Genomic DNA, 19,771 nt, shown 5'->3' with positions numbered 1-19,771 from the left:
AACGAGGGGCGAAATCGCTTGCATCAGAGAGATAACATGATATCCCGTGTCACACAAGGAATAATCGGAAAAATTCCAGCCACGCTTGGACATGTAAAGCCGCAGGTAGTGCTCTTGGTGAATTGTGTACACTGTTCTTAAGAGTGCAAAGAGGGGCTGCAGGCTGGTAGCACGCGGCTCGGCCGCGCTGCCCCTTGCCGGCCCCTCCGCCATAACGCCCACCGCGGCGGGGCCATAAAGCCCTCCCCGCCGGCAGCGGCCACCCGGCGGCGATGGAGGCTGCGGGCGGCCGGGCGCTGCGGGCGCTGCTGGCCGCCGTGGGGCTGCTGTCGGCGCTCAGCGCCGCCGGGACGCTTTTCCTGCTGGCGCAGTGGAGGGAGCTGGGCGCGGCTCTGCGTGAGCTGGAGCTGGGGCTGGAGGCGTCGCGGCCCCCCCCGGCCCCCGGCTCCGGCCGGGACCTGCTGGGCGGCACCGCCGGGCCTCCCCGGGCGCCCCCCGGCGCCCCCCGCAGCAAGCGGAGCCGCCGCGGGGAGCGCGCCCGCGGGCACGTTCGCGCCGAGACGGACGAGCTGCTGATGATGCTCACCTACTCCCTGGTGCCGGTAGGGCGGAGGAGCGCTCTCAGACTTTGAAACGCTAGTGGGTTTAGTGGAGCTCCTGCAAAAAGGGGTGGAATAAAAGGTCAGCCCGCCGGGTTTGGAGGTGTCAGATTTTCAAACCTCTGCTCTGCTGGTGGAATCGCCCGTGTTCTTTCTGTCCTGCATCTCAGCAGGACGCTACCAGGCGTTATTTTGACATCATGCTTTTCTGAAATTGGTCGTGCCCTTTTAGCGAGCTTTAAATTCAAGGTATTGCATGAAGGGTCGGAAGAGGAGAACTGTAACTGCAGGAGAATGCCCTTTATCTGCCAAAACTGCATAGCTTTTTGCACTTCAGTGAAAAATTATCCTTGCTATGTAGGAACAGTTAAATAGCTGAAAAGTTTTGATTGATTTAGAAGCTTTTAAGTTCTGAGTCTGAAGATATGCAAAAAAATATTACTGTTGAAGGAACCTTAATGGAAAGTCTGTCCCAATAAAGACTGCAGGTTTAAGCCCACAGCCAAAGCAGAAAAGACTCCTCCTCCTGATGTGGCTATTGATATTGGTTCCAAAAGCTTCTCACAGGAAATACCTTTTCAATAACGTCCCATGGATGTTTTTGTCAGTAAGTCATTGCAGTGATAATGTTACAGTGATAACATCTGCATTTTTATTAGAGCTAATGAGATTGTAGGGCATAGGTGTTCACAGCTATGATGTTCCAGGTCTCTGTTGAATGTGGGCCTTGACTGGAGGTCTTGTCTGAGCAGGATCTCTCTTGCAGTAGAGGCACAGATTTTTGCAGTTGGGTGCTAGGGGTACTGATATCCTACTGCCATGCATAACAGCTGGTTGGGGGGAACCTATTCTGTTTTGTGGATGGCCACTCTTCAAGAATCTTTGAAATAACTTTAGGCATTAAAAATCTTATTTTAGCATTAATAGCATGAGCATATTTTAGGTTCTGGCACTTTGTTTATTTTCATGTATTTATAAATATATGTATTTATTTTGTGGGGGAATTAAAATAGGAAATTAGGACATATACTAGTGTAGAAAGACTGGTGAGGGAGTAACAGTCCAATACTTTTGTAAGCACCAAGTTTGAAAGTGAGATTTAAAACTGCACAAAAGTTGATGGCTTACGTATCTCTCTCTAATTTTCTGAGAAGTTACTTAATGTTTTATTTTGTCTTTCCCCTGCTCCCCTTTCTCCCTCTGAAGAAAACTAAGCCTTTAGCATTTAAACAAAGTACTTTTATCTGTAGCTTTTCTTCCTGGCAAAGGTGAGGCTGGCTCATGGGAAGGCTGTATTGCTAATCTTTTCATAGTTAAGCTGGTGGTTCTGATGTAGGCTGTTTGCTATAACACACTCCTTGAATGCCATATTTTTTTTTTTTTAAAACTGTCAACTGGGTCGCACCGATTGGCAAATACAATGCAGAGATAATTTGAGGGCTCCAAAGCAAGTTGTAATCCTTTCAGCAGTCTCATAAATACCATTTAGATTAAAATGCAGTTTGAATTAGAGAACACTTGGGCAAGGTGTATTTTATAAATTACAGTGTAGAAGCCAAGTTTTTTTGAGAGATGAAGGAAAAGAGAACAATCAGATTCTGATATTCAAAACCAGTTAGCTCTTCTCAGCTACATTAAATTGATCTAAAACTTCTCAGAATGTCTGAGACTCGGGAGGTCATTTGGTCCAAGTCCCCACTCAGATCAGGGCTGATGTTGATGTTAGATCAGGCTGCTCAGGGGACAAAATGTTTGAAACTTCAACATGAAAACAAAACTGACAGAAAGGCTTATGACAGAAGGAAAATGATTTCTGTAGTCAAAATTAAACCAGATAATTTTCTTTGAATTGTTATGGCATGCATTGTTTCAAACTTTACTTTCTTTGCAATATTAGGTCCGGGTGATGGTGGATTTATGTAACAGCACAAAAGGGGTATGCTTAACAGGTATGTTTGTTACTATAAATGTTACACTTATACCTTCAAGAATACAGATTTACCAGGTTTTCAAAGAACTTGAGGTAGGTAGAGTTTAAAACGTCCAAGAATTATGGTATTTATCAGAATTAATAAATCAGTTGGGTTATTTATTAAAAAAAAAAAAAAAAGTAACAGGTGCTATTTTGGGGCTTACCTATACCTACTTATTATAAATGCTGTAAACGCTGGAAGTCAAGGAATTCAGTTTATATTACTTGGAGCTATTTCTTTCCTACGTAATTTTTGTAATCATATCTTAAAGATTTGGGTGTGTTTAAAATGCTAGTTGAGATTTAGCCTTGGTATTTTTGTATGTGTCCCCACACTTCCAGGCTACCATGGGATAAACGTGTGCTCTCATTGTAACTTCTGCGGAGTAGTGGGACTTGGAAGAGCAACGTGCTAACCTACCCTGCCTTAGGAACATGTTAACAGGGCACTGGGTTTCCCTTGTTAGCAGTCTGGAGTTAGAACAGCTGGGACAGATGATGTGAGCAATTTCTGTGTCTTGATGAAGAGAACATCAGGCAGTAGCCAACTGAAGGGGTATGGTCCAGTGTGAAAACTGTAGCAGACTGAATCGTGTTCACTTTGGAAATGAGAAGATTAGAAATAAGCCACTCTTTAGAAGTTTATAAAACACTTAACTTGCTGTCTTGTTCATATTTTTAACTGGCTCAGATGATTTCAGCAGACAAGACATTTACTATAATGTACACACATGCTAAATACTACTTCTGAAATTGCAGATCAGTTCTGATGGCAACTAAGGCTGAACCACTGGCAATCTAAATGTTTATTTCTTTGGGCTCCAGAGTTCTGAATTCATGCTACTTAGCGCCGCTTTTTGCTCTCCTGACACTACTACATTGTTTCTTCAGTAGTGGCTTTCTCTGCTGTAGCCCTCTGTGATACTTATTACTTCTCGAGCACCTTTCTTATTTATCTTACGCTTATACAAGGATACTCAAGATCCTGAGCTTCAGATGACAAAGTCATTGTAGGTACTAATGCACATAACATTGTAGTGTGGAAAAAGTGTTCATTTACTGGAAAATTGGAAGTGAGTTGTTAAGTGATGTTACTGCCTGTACTGATTAAAAGGAATAATCACTGTAATGGTATTATGAAATGATTTCCCCTTTCCTTGTAATGCTTTCTAATTAATGCTGAAGGCTGTTGTCTTTAGGGAAATCCAGAAACTACTCTTATTTTCTATTTTAGAGATTTTTTGTTGAAACAAGACACTACTTAACTGAATAAAGTGTTCACAGCACTGATTTAACTCTTTAATAACCCCACTTTTCTTTGTATTCTCTTAACCTGCTTTCTTTTTTTCTTTTTTCTTTTATTAAAAAAAAATGTATTGAGAATCACATAAGATGTATCTTGTTACAGAAACATTTTCAGGTAATGCTTTACTCCTGCCCACTATGCTTTCTTTTCATTAAGGCCTTAAACTGGAATTAAGTCAGAGAGAATAAGACAGATTTTGTTGTATTACATGTTGCAGAATAACTGAAGCAAGTCCAATTTCTAGTGCACCAACCAATTCACTAACCAGGTTCTCGTTGGATGTACTTGTTGGATGGCTTGGGTCTGTGGCATTGGAAAGGCACCTAAACCGAGTGAGGTTATATTGTAGAGGTGGCTGTTTGTCAAATCTTTATCAATTGAAATTTGCAAAAGGCAGACCATGTATGTATATATAATTGCTTTTAAGGATACTCCTTCAGGAAGTCTAGGTGAGTTTGTGCTTATGTTCAAATGGCTGTTTTTAATACAAAACAGCTAAAACCATAGGTGTTCATTTTGAAATCTGATGGACTTTTCCCCCTTTTTATTGTCCTAATCTAATGCCAATCAGTTCTATTTGGAATTGTTTTTTGTTTCCTTGCTGGGAGAAACTCACCATTTCCTCTTTCTTGTGTTCTTTTGCATGTTCTTGATGTAGGCCCCCCAGGTCCACCAGGTAATGTACTTTGACACTTGCAGTAATGTATTTGGGTAACTGAAACAGAAGCTGGTATAAATGCTGAAATATAGAAATGTATCTTTATAGAATAGTGTCTTTCTTTGCCTATTAGAATAAGGGAAAGTTGAATGGCTGCCTTTATAACTTTTATAATTATGTCAACCTACGCCCCTTTAAGGGGTGGGAGGGAGGCTTTTGTATCAGAGGGAAGAGGAGAATAGGTTAATGTTTATTGAAACATATGTGGTCAAAACCAGATGTTAAGTAGCATTTAGGTGAAGAACATATATAAAAGAGCAAACCGATATTTTAATATAACACCATAAATATTTCTTAAAAAATGTTGGTTACTGATCTCTGACACCCTTCCCCTCCCCACCAATTCCCTAATAACGTTTCCTTCTTTCTGTTACCACTCATGGTTGCTAGCCTATATGAGTGGTTACTTGCTCGCTTTCCAGGTTTCTTTGGCTGTGGATCTTAGAATAATTCTATCAGAAAAGTAATGGGCACTTTTTGTTTGTGGGGATTCAATAGTGATAAAGGGAAAGATACCTTCTGTATCAAGCCAGAGTTTGGTACTACAGTATTCTGGATGAGTAGGTAAATGCTCTTGTGTTAGATTAGTCTAGCCTGTATCATTAGCAATGTCAAAGCTTCTGTGGCTTGTGGAAGATGTATTTCTGACTTTGACAGTGACTGTAACAATGGGTTCCACTGTGTTGATCCTTCAAGTGGAATCTAAAAGGCTGATCTGTGCTGGCCTTCATGCAAAATATGTGCAGCATTCAGTTCAGTCAGTTTTCTTATGCTAAGGCCAGGGCAAATGCTCACTTACTTTTTGTGTTTGTGGGTGGTTTCTTTTAGAAGGATACTGTATTGGCATGGAGACCATAATGGCCAATTAAAGGATCTTGTATTTCTGAAGAATATATACACATAAACATAATATATATAGATTTAGTGATTTTAAGGCTAAATTGCATTTAACAGTGAAAATTCAATTATGCTGCTTGGCTTGTTCAGGGCCTCCTGGACTTGATGGACTGCCTGGCTACAATGGATCAGATGGAGTCCCAGGTATACCAGGTCAAAAGGGAGAACCCGGAGTAAATGGAAAAAGAGGAAGAATAGGTATATATATATATATATATATTTCTGTTAAAAAATCCTTTCTTGCTGTTATATTCAGATGCAGTTACTTTTAGACCTTTGTTACATGAAGAAGGGTTTTAATGTTTACAATGAATTTGCACATTGCAGAATTCTGTAAAATGCTTTGTCTTACACTAAGTTTTTTTAATTACTTCATGCTATTGGATAATGCAAATTAAAGTTATTGAACGAGATTAATTGTATCTCAGTATTCTGAGTTTGCTGTTAAATACTGTCTTTACAAGGATATTTCCATTCCCTCAACCTTCCAGCATAAGGACGCTTTGACTTCAGAGGGCTTAAAAAAACCCAACCAACAGAGCCAGAGTTTGGGAGTGGGAGTTTCATGTTACCATAGTTTTGCTTTCAGATACATAATAATCATGGTGGGGAAAGTATTTTTTTATTTATTTTTTTTTTATTTTTTCTAAACTGTCTGTTTAGGCTGGAAACTCTTGGAGCAGCTTTTTTTTTGAGTTGCAGATAGACTCTATAATGCAGAGTACTCTAGGTACAATTTTAATATAATCTACACAAGTAGAGCAGCTCTGCTAAATAGCCCATAGTCTGCATGCAGTCCACAAGCAATTTTCTGTGCTGGTCAAGGAAACTGTTTGTCCTAACTTCCTGATTTCACCATGACACGTCTCTGCTAGGAGCACAGAGAAGTGCTGTTGTCTCTCAGATGCTTGATTCAACAAATCACTGTGCAGTGGTGACAGTTACTGTGCTCTGAGGCTGTAAATTACTGTAGAGGTTTAAAGCAGTAATTGCTTTACAGACACATCTGATGCGTCATAGCTAATTGAAAGCACTGACGGATAACTGGTTCTTCAAGGCAGAGTGACAAAATAGTGGGTTGCACATGGTAGGAGAGTAAGGAGACAGAATGGCATCAGAAGGGGGTAATACGGGGGGGGGGGGGGGGGGGCAGGGAGGATAGAGAAGTGTATGTTAATGATTGGTTGGCTGATGCTAGCACATAGGTATTTATAGCGGCCCACCTATTAGTCTGGCTTTTGCACCATATTGCATGGGCCTGCTGGCAGGTACAAATAGGACAATTGTCTATGATTCCTTGAGACAAAACATGGTCTGTCACATCACTGCTCCCCAGCAATTATTTTTTAAATTGGAAATGAGACCGAGAACCTGTTTTCAGGGATTCACATGGCAATTGTGCCAAAGATGCATTTCAGATTTCACCCCAAAAGAGTACTTGTTTCTGGTTTCACAGAGTCAATTTAAACAGTAAAACTTTAAGTAGATGAACAAGCACTTTCTTCTCAAGTATTTACAAATGTAATGTATTTGAAACCTATGCCTGCAAGAACACTTATATTTCCAGTCTTACGATGGTTAATGCTTCTCTCCTAAAGCATGAAAATACTAACTGACACAAAGGTAGAGGGGGGAAAGTTTTGATATGTCAGCTTTACAAACACAGCATTGTTTTCCTTGTTGCAAAATATTCCAGCTGAGATTACACAGGACAAACGAACGTTCTGTTAAAAATGCTAATTTTGCTAAATGATAAAGCACAAAAAATATTTGGACTGATCGTGCTTGTAACAAGTGTAGGGGCAGGGAATAGTAGCCACGTGAAAAGGTTGCTGGGTAGCTGACTATGCTCTGCTGGGACATGGGAAAATGTTGAAAGTACAATGTGTCGTAATGTTAGTACATAAGGGCTTTAAGAAAAGAGGAGCTATGAAAATGCACTTCTTCTTTATGCCCTACAAATGTAAAATAAATATGACTTCACATTTTTTCCTTAGTGTTCCTAGTCCAGAAATGCTCTAGCCAGCATTGGCAAGGCCCAGGTCTCCATGTTTCACAATCTAAACTGAGAGATTACTAGGTAAAGAAAATATTCTTCACACCTAATGAATTGTACACTGTTTCTCTGCTTATTTGGTTATAAAGTTGCTTTGAAATCAAAGCAAGTTACAACAATACAGAAAAATACAAGTGAAAAAAACAAACTCAAAACAAAACCAACAACAAGGTTGAATACATTTTGTATTTCAACAAAATGCATTGATTTTAGGAACTGTGTGATTAATACTGCAAAAATGTTCTTGGTACTGAAATGCTTTTTATTTCTAGGCATGCCAGGACAAAAAGGTGATCAAGGACAGAAAGGAGAACCTGGAGAAATTGGTTTACCTGGCAAAGATGGTATGCCAGGTGGAAAAGGCACAAGAGGAGCGAAGGGTGAAAAGGGGGATGCAAACAATGACATAGTATTAGAAGGTAAGAAGTACTCTTAAGAACTCTCTTGCAATAGCGTACATGACAGAAAAAGATACACTCTGCTTCTGCAAGAGTAAGACCAGCTAACATAACCACATTATCCACAGTAAAGTTTTTAGGTATTGCTACAGTTTAGATATTAGTATTGGTCAGTAATAGTCTCAAGGGTGTGCGCAGCTCCAAAAATTAAAAGGACTGCCTAGGGGAGTATGTTTCATTTATAATGCAATTCCTCACAAATACTCTTCTATTTGGTCTTTGGGTTGAGGTGCATATGAATTCCACCCTTTACAGTACACTTCAGAAAACTTGATCTCCTGCTCTTTCTGGCAGTGTAGTTTAATTTATGTATTAGAAAATGAGAGCAGATTTCCACTCAGGAATATACGAAGGAAGCATCATGGCAGCCACATTATAAGTTGCTAAAACTGTAGCCTCTTAAGCACTGTCAGAGGCTCTTTCAGAGATCTCTAAAAGTCCATCATGTGGACACATACGGTTCTCTGCAGATTGCCTGCTTGCCTGCAGGGCCTGCAACATTGGATTTCATTTTTTTACATAGGTGCAAAAGGTGAACCTGGACCCCCAGGGCCTCCTGGACCACCTGGACCCCCAGGGCCTCCAAGAAAACGTAAAGGTAAAACACAGCTTCAGGAGAACATATACAGCAACAAATGCACAGGTTAGTTCTTTCCATTGTTCTTTTTGATATTATAAGCCGGTTCAAAACCCATTGCTCCAAGACTCATGAAACAATAAGCATGTATTTAATTCTTCTGGCATAAGTAAAACTGAAAAAACTTAAAGCTGAGTATGTACATAGATGTTTTGTTGAAATGCACTCTTGGTAAGGCAGCAAGCTATCTATAATATTTTTCTTTTATGCATACTATCCCAATGCTAAAACAAAGTGTTTACAAATGGGTTTTTCTGCTAGATAGAATGTATTTGGAAAGTAAGAGAAGTGCTGTTGAAATTTTTAGCTTTTAAAGGCAGAACTTTAATTTTGCATGTAAATACAACACCTGTTAACCAGGCTGCATTTCACTGTATTCTGCAAAATTAAATTGCCTGGTTATTGGCAGAACCACTGCAAGCTAGACTAGTTGGAGGAAGATAAAAGGCATTGTGTCCAATTGGTTATGGAAGTTTTTGGAGCAAGGTGATCTTGACTTGTTTTCCATTTTTTGCTTCTTATTATTGCATCCCAATTCATGATCATGACTCTCTTATTTGCTCTACTGTATCTGTGTTGGTGAGCTACAGAAAATAAAAATTAAAAACAGAGCAGACTTCCTTCAAACTGCTGCAGTGACTGGCTGCAAGTTACACAGCAAATACTGTTAGAACCCGGTCAGCTGGTTAGAATGCCAGTTCACAGATCGTCTGCTGAAACGTAGGAGCTGCCATCCAGTTCTCTCCCCTCCTCTCCTCTCTTCTCTTCCCTTCTTTTTATATTGGGGAGGAGGGGAAGGGGACACGCTGGTGCTTGGAAATCAAGGATGTTCTCACTCATTTTATTGTAAAACTCAGCAGCCGTGTTTTATAAGTATTCCAAGACGGATGTGTGAAGTCACTGAACTTTAGAAATTGTTGACCAGAAATGTTATCTGAGAGCGTTTCTTATTGGTCAGTGAAACAAGGGGAGGTGAGACGAGCTGCTGGCCTTGGATGCTCTGGAACATGAGATCTACAAACACTGTTGTACTGTGATAACTGGAAAATTTGGCTCAAGCTATTAACCGATAATAAAATGCAAAGAGAAGCTCGTGCTAGAACAGCATTTGTATTTCTAGCTTACTCCAGCTTGAGAATGGAAGCAAACCTTTGGGCTTGGATCTACATACTGGATCTGCCCCTGTTGTCCTTATCCTTTACCCCTCAATGGAATTACATTTGATGTCAAAGATGATTGTAGCTTTCAGTGACTGTTACTATCCCTACAGTTCTGAATTCCCCCCCTAGCTGAGAAATCTGTTTTCAGGGAGGTCAGAGTGATCCAACAAAAGAATAACAAAGAATGTCTCAGTTCCTAATTTTTCTTTCATATTTCTACAAAAGAAGGCAGCTCTCTGTGACAGTTTTTGGTTGAGTGGCATTTCTTTTATGATTGGGAATGTAGCTTCTTGGGAGGCATATCAAAAGGAAATAGACCAAGATATTCATGCAGTTATTAAGTGTGAAACATGCACCTTGATTTTTATGTCTCGCTGTTAATAGGGTGATATTGATCTTATGTTGCGATAGTAAAGTTGCAAAGGGAGAGCACAGTTCTTCTCTGGTGTTGGGAGAAAAGGTTTCAGTTGTAATGGATTTGAAACAGTTCTCTCTTCTGCCAGTTTGACACTAGTAGCCCTTCATCTTGCAGGCAAAGCAGCATACAGCACTGAAGATGTCTAGCATCAACATTGTCTACTGCAAGGAGATAACTAGTGATTAGCTGTTGGTGATGTCTGTTTTAGCTAAGAGTAGTTTCAAGTGAGCTAAGACCTGCATTAGCATCATCTTGTCCCCTTAACCAGTTTGGTAAAAAGAAAATTTTATTTTTTTATAAGTGCTATTAACTAGAGCATATTTAATACTGGATGGAACATACATCAATGATTTCTGCCTCTTATTCTTAATGTAGAACATAACTGTAATTGTAGTAGCATGTGAGAATCTCAGCTGGGAGATGCTGGGTATTGAATTATCAGAATGGAGCCCAAAGAGTCTCTTTACAGTGGAAAGTGAATAGCTGAACAGAAATCTGATCCTATTAGAAATTCAGAAATGCGTGAACTGTGGTACAAGATATAATCGGACCATTTACTCAGGTAGCCTCTTTTCAAGTGTTGAAACAGACTGAAGTGCTTTGGAGATATAAGCTTTATTGCATGGATTTCTGATGGATTTGAAATCCCAGTGTGCAAATAGGAGTTATACTCAAATAAACTTGCAGAGAAAAGGTGTTCCTCTGTGAGCATTTACATTTTATGAGCCCGTAGATTGTGTCACCATAATGCAAAAATAAATCTTTTGTAACTAAATCTTCATATCCCTTTGAAGAAAAGAGGATGCACATGCTGATTTATAACTGTAATTAACTTATTGCATAAGAATATAAGAATGATTTCCATAAATCATGTTTTACTTTTTTCAAAAATTAATTTCCTTAAGAGAATACAATAATTAGTTGCAAGCTCAGGTGTGTTTGGTCTCAGTGGTACCGTTAGCTAATTCTAAAAGAAACAAAACATCCCTCAATCTGTCCTTCACACCCTCCCCCAGATAAACCAAATCAATAGTTTTCATATCTTGTAAACTCCATTAACTCTCATCCAGAATATTCTCTCTCTCTCTTTTTTTTTTTTTTTTTTTTTTTTTTTGGTGGAAAGAAAGCAATGAAAATTTCACATAGTAGTCTCTGATTAAAAACAAAGCAAAACTGTCTTTTCAATCTTAGTTGTTTTCTGTTTCCTGCAGCTGAAAATTCTCAGAGTATTGCAGACATCCACAGATCCGAGTAGTGCATTCAGCTTCACCAGAAGCACAGGCTTGGTCCTTGATTATTCCATATTCTTAGATAAACTACTGTATAGGGAACTGCTCACAGAGTTAACTTTGTCAGTTTTCTTGGGCTGAGACTAATACATTTGTGCATTTCAACTTATAATTTCTGCTGAGTGGATTCCTTCTTTGAGATATTTTGAGAATATTTTGAGATCAGAAGCTGGCAAGCGACCTAGAGGGATTGCTAGATTCCAGCTATAGGCATACATTTTCCTACAGCTGCACTGACTGCTGTGCCTTTTTACGAGAGTTGTGATCAGTTACAACTTGATGTTACAAGTTTGATGTCATATCAGTGAATGTCCTAGATAAGTGGATGGGAGAAATATGTTGTTTTTGCTCTATCTTGGAGTATTTTCTTTCTCTGTGAACAAAGACAGGATATAACTTTAAGGAGAAAACAACAATGCAGTGCAATCTGCCATTACTTTCCTCAATGTCACACTACCCTTTCAGCATTACTTTATAGTTATTTCATATTTTTGCTATTTTACTGATTTAAACTTCCTCACAGCCCCATGAAGCCCAGAAATCTATTGGAAAGCAACAATGAAAGTGCATGTCTGAAAGAATTTGCAGCCTGCATGTTAGGCAGTGAAAATGTGTAAAGAGATGAATGTTAGAAATGAGATTGGAAAACAAGCCTACCATGAAATCGTGATACCTTCAGCACAGAACTGAGAAGTCTTCTCTGTGATTATTAATTTTAAGTAAAATGAATCGTGCTGCACTGATTTAAAACAGAGAAGAGATCTTTTAAAGAAGGGTTTACAGAAATTCTATAAATAATTTCATTAAGGCATTGATTAAACAGTAAATGTTAGAGAAAACCCAATCAGTTAACCTTTAAGAAATTGTTGAGGGCTGGGGGAAAATGTTTTCAGCTGTTTATTTGTTGCTTCTGTGAACCATTTTTCTATATGGAATGTGGCACATAACTTCCCTCTGCTACTTTAATGGCATGGGTGACTGACCTGCATTCTTATGCATAAAGTGCTCAGTGTGCGTGTTAGTACATTACTGTTTTGGAAATTAATGACAAGTGCAAAACTTCCACAGTTGCCTACGGAGCACGCCCCCTCTGCTGGTGTATCTAGATCTGGGCATGAAACTTTTGAGTTTAGTCATCACTCATTCTCAAGGAAGCATTTTTGGTATTACTGATAAGTCAGCCAGCTGCCAGCTGTTTCAATTATCTATTGTTATCTAAGGAAAGGGACAACCCATTCTTTCTAAGCACTTGCTCAGGAATTCACAGCTAGAGAATTAAATCTATTGGCAGAATTTGTTATTCCTCAAAGCTGTCTGTCAGCTCAACAACTTCAAGGGAACAGACCAGCCCAAACACTTCTTTTCGTTGGCAGAAGTGAGAGCAAATGCCTTTTTTTTTTTTTTTTTTAAATCTCCCCCTCTCTGTCTTTTTTCCAGGTGAAATAAAATCCCAGTTGTTATTCCCTTAGTTTGATGAAGTCAGTGACTATGTATCTGAACATAGAAAGATGTCACGTTTTACCTTTTCTCTCAACTCTAGGTGAGACATGTGCTGTACCAAATGATGATACTCTGGCTGGAAAAGCTGAAGACAGAGCCCCTGATTATTCAAAAAAAGCTGGTAACCTATTACAGAGGGGGTGAGACTAACTGCTCCTTACTGTTTTTGTAGTCTAACAGATAACGCGTGTGCTCTTTCTCTACTAGAATGTGTCATAACATCTGTAGGAAGTCCTGTTCACTTCGTCAGTGTACAGCAAACGTTTGGTACTTGGATGCGAGAACCTGCAAATATAAGCGATGAAAGGATTTGGCTTACCCTGCATTTTTCAGGTATAGTGGTAGTACTTACTGATCGAAAGTCAGTTTTATATTAACATTGCTTTCTAAATTCTTTCAATCCAAATTAATATTTCTCAAAGTATGATGTTTTTACTCACATATTTTTCAGAATATTTTCCATGTTACCAAAATAATACTTAACTATACATGTGGCTATAGACATCTGTAGTATTTTCTGACATTTTCAGGATCTGGTGTTGACTCTGAAAATAGTTTGAGGATTTTTTTTTTTTTAACCAGTCCAAATTTAAATGTCTGTTGTTCATCTTTGTATTCTTTTCTTTCAATGGTTCCCTTATAGTTTTAATTCCTTAAATTGTAGCTAGTACTTTTGCATTTTCATTTAAGAAAGCATGAAAATGAATCAGATGCTGCATGAGCTACATTTATTGCAGGATAATTTCCAGGACCTAAGTGGAAAAAGGAAATATTTTGACAGTTTACCAACTACCTTCAGAATTAGGGCTCAGCACATTCCGTGGAAAGCAGGCCCTTGAACACCTCTGTAGGTTCTTGGTGTTTGTCTCTGGGTTATTTTAGCATATTCCAGCACATTAAATCACTGTTGAAAACACAAATAAGATTGTTGTTTGTCACAAACTTGATTCTGATTGAATTGTAGTAGAGATTTCAGAAACTAGATAAACCAAATGATGGTCATTTTCCTCTTCGTTTAGGAAACTCTATCAAAGAATATGAGAACTCCAATGCCTTGCTGAATGATAGCTACAGAATCATTAACATCACAGGGTTCTTTTATGGATGTGGTCACACAGTACAAAACAATCATCTGTACTACCAAAAGGGAGGAACCAATGTCATTCTGAAGTAAGTCAAATATAGTTAGATTAAGGCAACCTTTTTTTTCTGTCCCATTTGATGTTTCTTTTTGGTCCTACCTGAAATAGGGAGAATAGAGGAAATGGATCAGAGTTCTTTCCAGGACAGAACAACTAACTTTTTTTTTTTCTGTCTGTAACTGGAATGTTGGCTATTGGCCTTCCACACAGTCTGTGTGTACGGAATCTGTGGGAGCAGAGGAACTGGGAAGGTAGTCTTCAGCCATTACTCTGCTGTGAAGGTCAGTTCTTTAAGCATTGTTCAGCTCTAACTGTGTCAGTTGCTACATGATACGTGAGATGTATAGGACAACTGGGCCTCCAGAATGAAAAGATGCTGTGTGCAGAGATGACAGTGGATTTTTTCTGTTGGCTGTCCTGGGGTCTGTGAGGTTTGTATTATACATTACCCTGCTCTGGGTGTTCTTGCACTTGGATTCTTTGCTGTGTTCATAATTGCCACAAATAAGTGGAAAGTGACTAATGAATTTGGGGCTCAGAAAGAAAGAGCGGAATTGAAGAAAATAACCTGTGCATGTGTACCTGCATCAGGGTGGAAATCGGTTCAGTTGCAGTCAGGGTGCACAGGTATGGGATTCCATGACTGAAGCCCACTTATGGAACACCTTGGCTTTCCAGAGCTTCTTGCTGGGTTGACACACATGCCTTATTCTCAAATAGCACTGTTCTTTGCTGGTAGGAGTTGATTTAATGCTGCTAGTGCAGAGGAATGCACCAAGGCATCAGCTGAGGACGTAGCGACCTGGTGTACATTCCTCTGTGGAGGAGTGGTTCTGCTGTTTGATTTCTTCATAATAAGAAGTTTTTGCAACTCTCACAATGCGTCTTTCTGAATTTGAACTGGGAATTACATCTTTATTTCTTCACTTTCTACTGACGACAGACAATACAAATCAAAACCAAAATCTCATCTTGTGGGGAGAGCCAAAGAAAGGCAGTCAAGGGCAAGTGAAAGATTGCAACTGCTTTCAAGCTCCACTACATGACTCTGATGTTTGAGCCAAGAACATTACTATACTTTGATGTCTCTACCCAAGCAGGTGTGAGCGCCTTCTTCCTATATTCGTTTGGATGCCAAGGAATGTGAGCAAGCTGCTTGGATTCTATAATATTTATTCTGCCAAAGACAACCTCCTTTAAATACCTGTAGGACTTTTTGTTTAAACCTTTTTAATGCCCATCTCTGTCTAAGCAATGCACAGTGATGGAACAGAAGTTCCTTGCCCTTGCTTGGGCATCACTAATTTGGAATTGCCTTCATATATAGACAAACACAAGCTATTTGTGGAATTTTCAAAACCTAAGAATTTGCTGAGAGATGGTCTTTGTTTTCAGTTATTCACTTTATTTACCTTCAGCATAGACAGGATTAGGCACTGTGAAATTTGTTAAAGTCCTTGTTTCTGGGCTGCAAAAAAGCTTCTGGGACTTTTGTATTGATTTAATGTGAGTAACAGGTGTGGACCTATCTAGTTGATTTTGCAGATGTTGCAAGGAGTTTACTGTCATATTTAAAAGCTGACAAAACTAGCTTTGTTTGATGCATTTGGGAATGTTTCATCCCTTTCTCCTTTGTCTAATGTTTTCCCACCTGTATTTGTTTTGGTTGACTTACTCATCTTAGATGATCAGAAAACTTTGTAGCTTGATAATCCCCGTGGCTCATGAAACATTTACCTGAATCTCATCGTTTACCCCAAGCTGGCAGAAGATTATATGTATATTTTTGAACCCTTTGGAGTTCTAGGCTGGACTGCCCTTCTTTGTGTGAGAGCAAGAGAACCTCAGGAATGAAATGTCACTTTGCTGCTCCCTTCAGAATTTTCACATAAAAAAGGAAAAGACAAGGTGTTCTGTGTTGCAGATCTTGCACGTTTCTAAAGAATCTTTAGATACTTTTTGTCTTGCTGGCTCTTTATAGAATTACCTCCTGAAGAAAGCTGTATTTCTATGTAACTGTTCCTGCTAAGGTCTGTTCTTGTAGCTTTAGCATGAAGCTATTTACCAACATGAAGTGATTAATAAGATTAACTGAGTTGACATGCATTTTTCAGAAATCTTCTCCAGCCTTGAAGCATTTTTAGTGCACACATAGGCTGCTGGAATATAGAGTTGCTGCAGACCTGAATTTTATAGAAGCTGACAAAAATCATTTTGCTAGTCTAGTCATTCTTGACTTTTCTTAGGATGATTTTCCTGCATATGCTCTCAACAACTCTTACACAGAAAAATGAGTGTTCCAGTATTTTTCTCTTATGTTGAAAGTTCTTGGATGTGAAATGCTCCTAAGTCTGTCCTTTCAGAAGACTTTTGGAACTGTAGCAGATTCTTGTACTGAGTAATGTTTTTCCTCTATTTGAGGAAATGAGCTATATAGTTACACAGAAGTCACAGTGAACTGTGCTGTAATTCTGCACTACAGAATACATTAATTAAAAAGATAAAGCACACTCTGCCTTTACTAAAGCACTACGTTGTTCTGTGACTAAATACTAACTGCATATATGTCTTGATAGTAGCTGATTACTCTCCTGAACTAGTTAGTAGAGGAACTCAATTTTAACTGCTAAATGCCACTGTCCTCAGGTTATCATCGTGTTAAGGAATTTCAAGGAATAAAAACAATTTTATACATCAGAGACGAGACATTTAGGCTGTCCTGTTGGAGGCCAGCACAAGGTCAGAATTTTGGCTCTGCAAAAGTAGAATTTTTATTCCTTTGATGTTTACTTGAGCAAATCACTGCATTATCTGAACCGCTTTTGAAAGACAAGCTCTAAGACTAGGTGATCCTGCCCAGAATTCATGCTAGTTTGGTCATTTTCTTCCTTTGTTCCTATCCAGTAGAAAGCAAATTTCTCTACAGATTTCAGTTATAAGTTTGGGGCTTCACCTAGTATCTAATTCTTTTTCATACCCATTCCTTCTTTTAGTTGGCTTCTTTCACCCTAAAGATAATAAAGTTCATAAACTATATAAAGTGAAACCTACCAAAGTGAGTTCATGTCATTGCACACCTTTTAAATTGTTATTACACTGGAATTTTCTCCTAGTGTTTTGCAAGATGCTTTGTGTGGAGTACTTCATCGTAAAAGATATCAGAGTGGTCTTTAAACTCAGCTATTTTTAGCTACGTTTCTGTCAGTAATTATGTACTCTGAATCAATACAACCACCCATTGTGTGTATAAAAACAAAGGTCTAACACAACATACTAAATACTTATTTTATTTTCATTTCAGATTTGGGCTTGATAAAGCATCCTTGGGCACATTGCTAATTGAAAATGCCTTATATCATGGTCGTAACTACCTCTTTGCTAACTCGAAGACATATTTCAACGTGGCAGTGGATGAAAAGGGTCTTTGGATTATATATGCCTCAAGCACTGATGAAAATATAATAGTAGCACACATTGATGAAGAAACATTTTCAGTCATTCGGCATATCAATACCACATATCCTAAGTCCAAGGCTGGTAATGCATTCATAGCATGTGGAGTTATGTATGTTACTGATACTAAGGATATGACAGTAAGTTTTGCTTTTGACTTATTGAAAGAAAAGCAGATTGATATAAGTTTTGAGTTACGATCTTCACAGTCAGTTCTTGCTATGCTTTCATACAGTCTTAGAGATAAGAATTTGTACACATGGGAGAACGGGAGCTTAATGGTATACCCTGTACATTTTGGCAGATGAATATATTTTAAAATGGCATGTTAGAGAGCCATGGTTGGCTAAACAAATTATTATTTAAAGCTATATTATATACATATCAAAGTCTCTTCATTTGGCATATATTTTCTGTTCACTGATGGTGGTTTTTGTGTGTGCTTAAAAGCAGATCAGACCCCTTTGTATAAACACTCTTAAATTATATAGGCCATTTTTTATTATCTTTTGTTCAAATAATAGCTGTTCAATATTGCAGCTGGCACACAGCACAGACTTGCTTTTGTTTTCCCCCATTCTTGAGACAATAATTAGATATAATGTATGTTGATTATTCCATGATCATGTGTTTGACAGTGACTATTTATAACTTTCACTTGCAATCATCTTATCTGCAATCATTTTCTAGTCAGTGATTATGGTCTTAGTTAAAGCGTCTAAATAATGAACTCTTGTGTACAAATACATTTCTCTGTTATTTTCACTTAATACTTTCCAGTGATCCTCTGTGAACATGTTTTGGACAAAGATATACAGCTGTTAAATATAATGGGGATGGAAATATTTACTTAAATATATATGTATACAAAAAAATCTTCAAATTTGAAAAGTCCAGCCAACTGTTACATAACTAAAAGCAAAATCCAGCCCAGGTACAAGGAAAATGGGAATAATGGCATATGAAACTGTGTTTAGTAATGAGAATGTTGGAAGGAAAGTAACCAGGTACAAAATTGAAGAAAATATGTATAATTTTTGATTAAAATTCCTCTTTTAACAGTGTTCAAGTTACTTGTGTTGCTGCAGTCTCTTCCTTACCCCTCACTGCCATATAAGCTCTACCACTCCATGGAAGTATAACTTCCTTAAAACTATACTTAGTTGTATTAAGTTATATTTTTACTAAATTTTCCTCACACTCCTCCATACAAATGAAATGCAAAATGAAGGGCATACTTTTTTGACTGCTAGTCATAGAAAAATAAAATATCTGTAGCAGAATTTCATGTATTTATTCTAATGCTTAGTGATTCAATTTGTCACTGTTAGTTTGGAAATTAGAATCACAGAATCACCTCTAAGATCACCGAGTCCAACCTCTGACCTAACACTAACAAATCTTTTCACTAAACCATATCCCTAAGCTCTACATCTAAACGTCTTTTAAAGACCTCCAGGGATGGTGACTCAACCACTTCCCTGGGCAGCCTATTCCAGTGACTAACAACCCGGTCAGTAAAGAAGTTCTTCCTAATATCCAACCTAAACCTCCCCTGGCGCAACTTTAGCCCATTCCCCCTCGTCCTGTCACCAGGCACATGGGAGAATAGACCAATCCCCACCTCGCTACAGCTTCCTTTAAGGTACCTGTAGAGTGCGATAAGGTCGCCCCTGAGCCTCCTCTTTTCCTGCTCACATTCACATTTTTAAGAGGTGAAAAATGATAGGAAATTTTGATTTTAATTTTTCTCAGTACTTCATATTTCTAAAATTAATGTTGCAAGGTAAATCCTGTCTGTTGCTTTGTGTGTTTCAATGCAAAATCATCATGACCTCAGAAATTTCGGTAGGTGTTTTCTAGGCTGCCTGTGTTTATCGGTAAAGCCCATGTGGTTTTCATCTAAATATTTACAAACAAAGCATCACTTAAACCCCTGACTGCACTGAGATATTTAATACCTGACATCAGGGCACCTCTGAAGGACTATCTATGCATGCAGAACCTTGGTCTAGCAGATGTGCTGGAAAAATACCTCTGCAGCTAAACTCCTCTCTTCTCAGCGTACTTGGTGATTGCACTAAGACCACGATTCAGGCCTTGCATGGTAAGGATGGTGCAAATATAGTTCAAGCCAGAAAATGTTTTTATAATGTGCAGATGTTA

At 38.6% G+C, this 19,771-nt stretch overlaps 1 protein-coding gene across 2 annotated transcripts; it reads left to right on the top strand.

Moving 5' to 3' along the window:
• Positions 1 to 257: 257 nt before the first annotated feature.
• On the top strand, positions 258 to 18,678 carry GLDN (gliomedin). Of its 2 annotated transcripts, XM_035335542.1 has the most exons (11): positions 270 to 602; positions 2,497 to 2,548; positions 4,536 to 4,553; positions 5,583 to 5,690; positions 7,821 to 7,967; positions 8,530 to 8,649; positions 13,051 to 13,131; positions 13,218 to 13,343; positions 14,030 to 14,180; positions 14,363 to 14,433; positions 15,096 to 15,819. In XM_035335542.1, the coding sequence occupies exons 1-11, from the start codon at positions 273 to 275 to the stop codon at positions 15,209 to 15,211; spliced, it is 1,320 nt and encodes a 439-aa protein (XP_035191433.1). In that variant the 5' UTR covers positions 270 to 272; the 3' UTR covers positions 15,212 to 15,819. The 2 variants fall into 2 exon arrangements, with proteins under 2 accessions (XP_035191432.1, XP_035191433.1); XM_035335541.1 differs by lacking the exons at positions 14,363 to 14,433; positions 15,096 to 15,819 and adding an exon at positions 17,454 to 18,678 and having other exon boundaries at positions 258 to 602.
• Positions 18,679 to 19,771: the final 1,093 nt, after the last annotated feature.

The sequence above is a fragment of the Oxyura jamaicensis genome, chromosome 10, assembly GCF_011077185.1.
Source record: "Oxyura jamaicensis isolate SHBP4307 breed ruddy duck chromosome 10, BPBGC_Ojam_1.0, whole genome shotgun sequence".
Taxonomy (NCBI): domain Eukaryota; kingdom Metazoa; phylum Chordata; class Aves; order Anseriformes; family Anatidae; genus Oxyura; species Oxyura jamaicensis.
The sequence above is the reverse complement of the archived record's forward strand: the minus strand, read 5'-3'. Positions and strand labels throughout refer to the sequence as shown.

What these genes read in the sequence shown, in the direction of transcription:
- GLDN (XM_035335541.1), top strand. Translation starts at nt 273, where the DNA reads ATGGAGGCTGCGGGCGGCCGGGCGCTGCGGGCGCTGCTGGCCGCCGTG. An exon ending in ATACAGCAACAAATGCACAG is followed by an intron (nt 8,650 to 13,050) that starts GTTAGTTCTTTC and finishes TCTCAACTCTAG; the next exon opens with GTGAGACATGTGCTGTACCA. An exon ending in GGAACCAATGTCATTCTGAA is followed by an intron (nt 14,181 to 17,453) that starts GTAAGTCAAATA and finishes TTTTCATTTCAG; the next exon opens with ATTTGGGCTTGATAAAGCAT.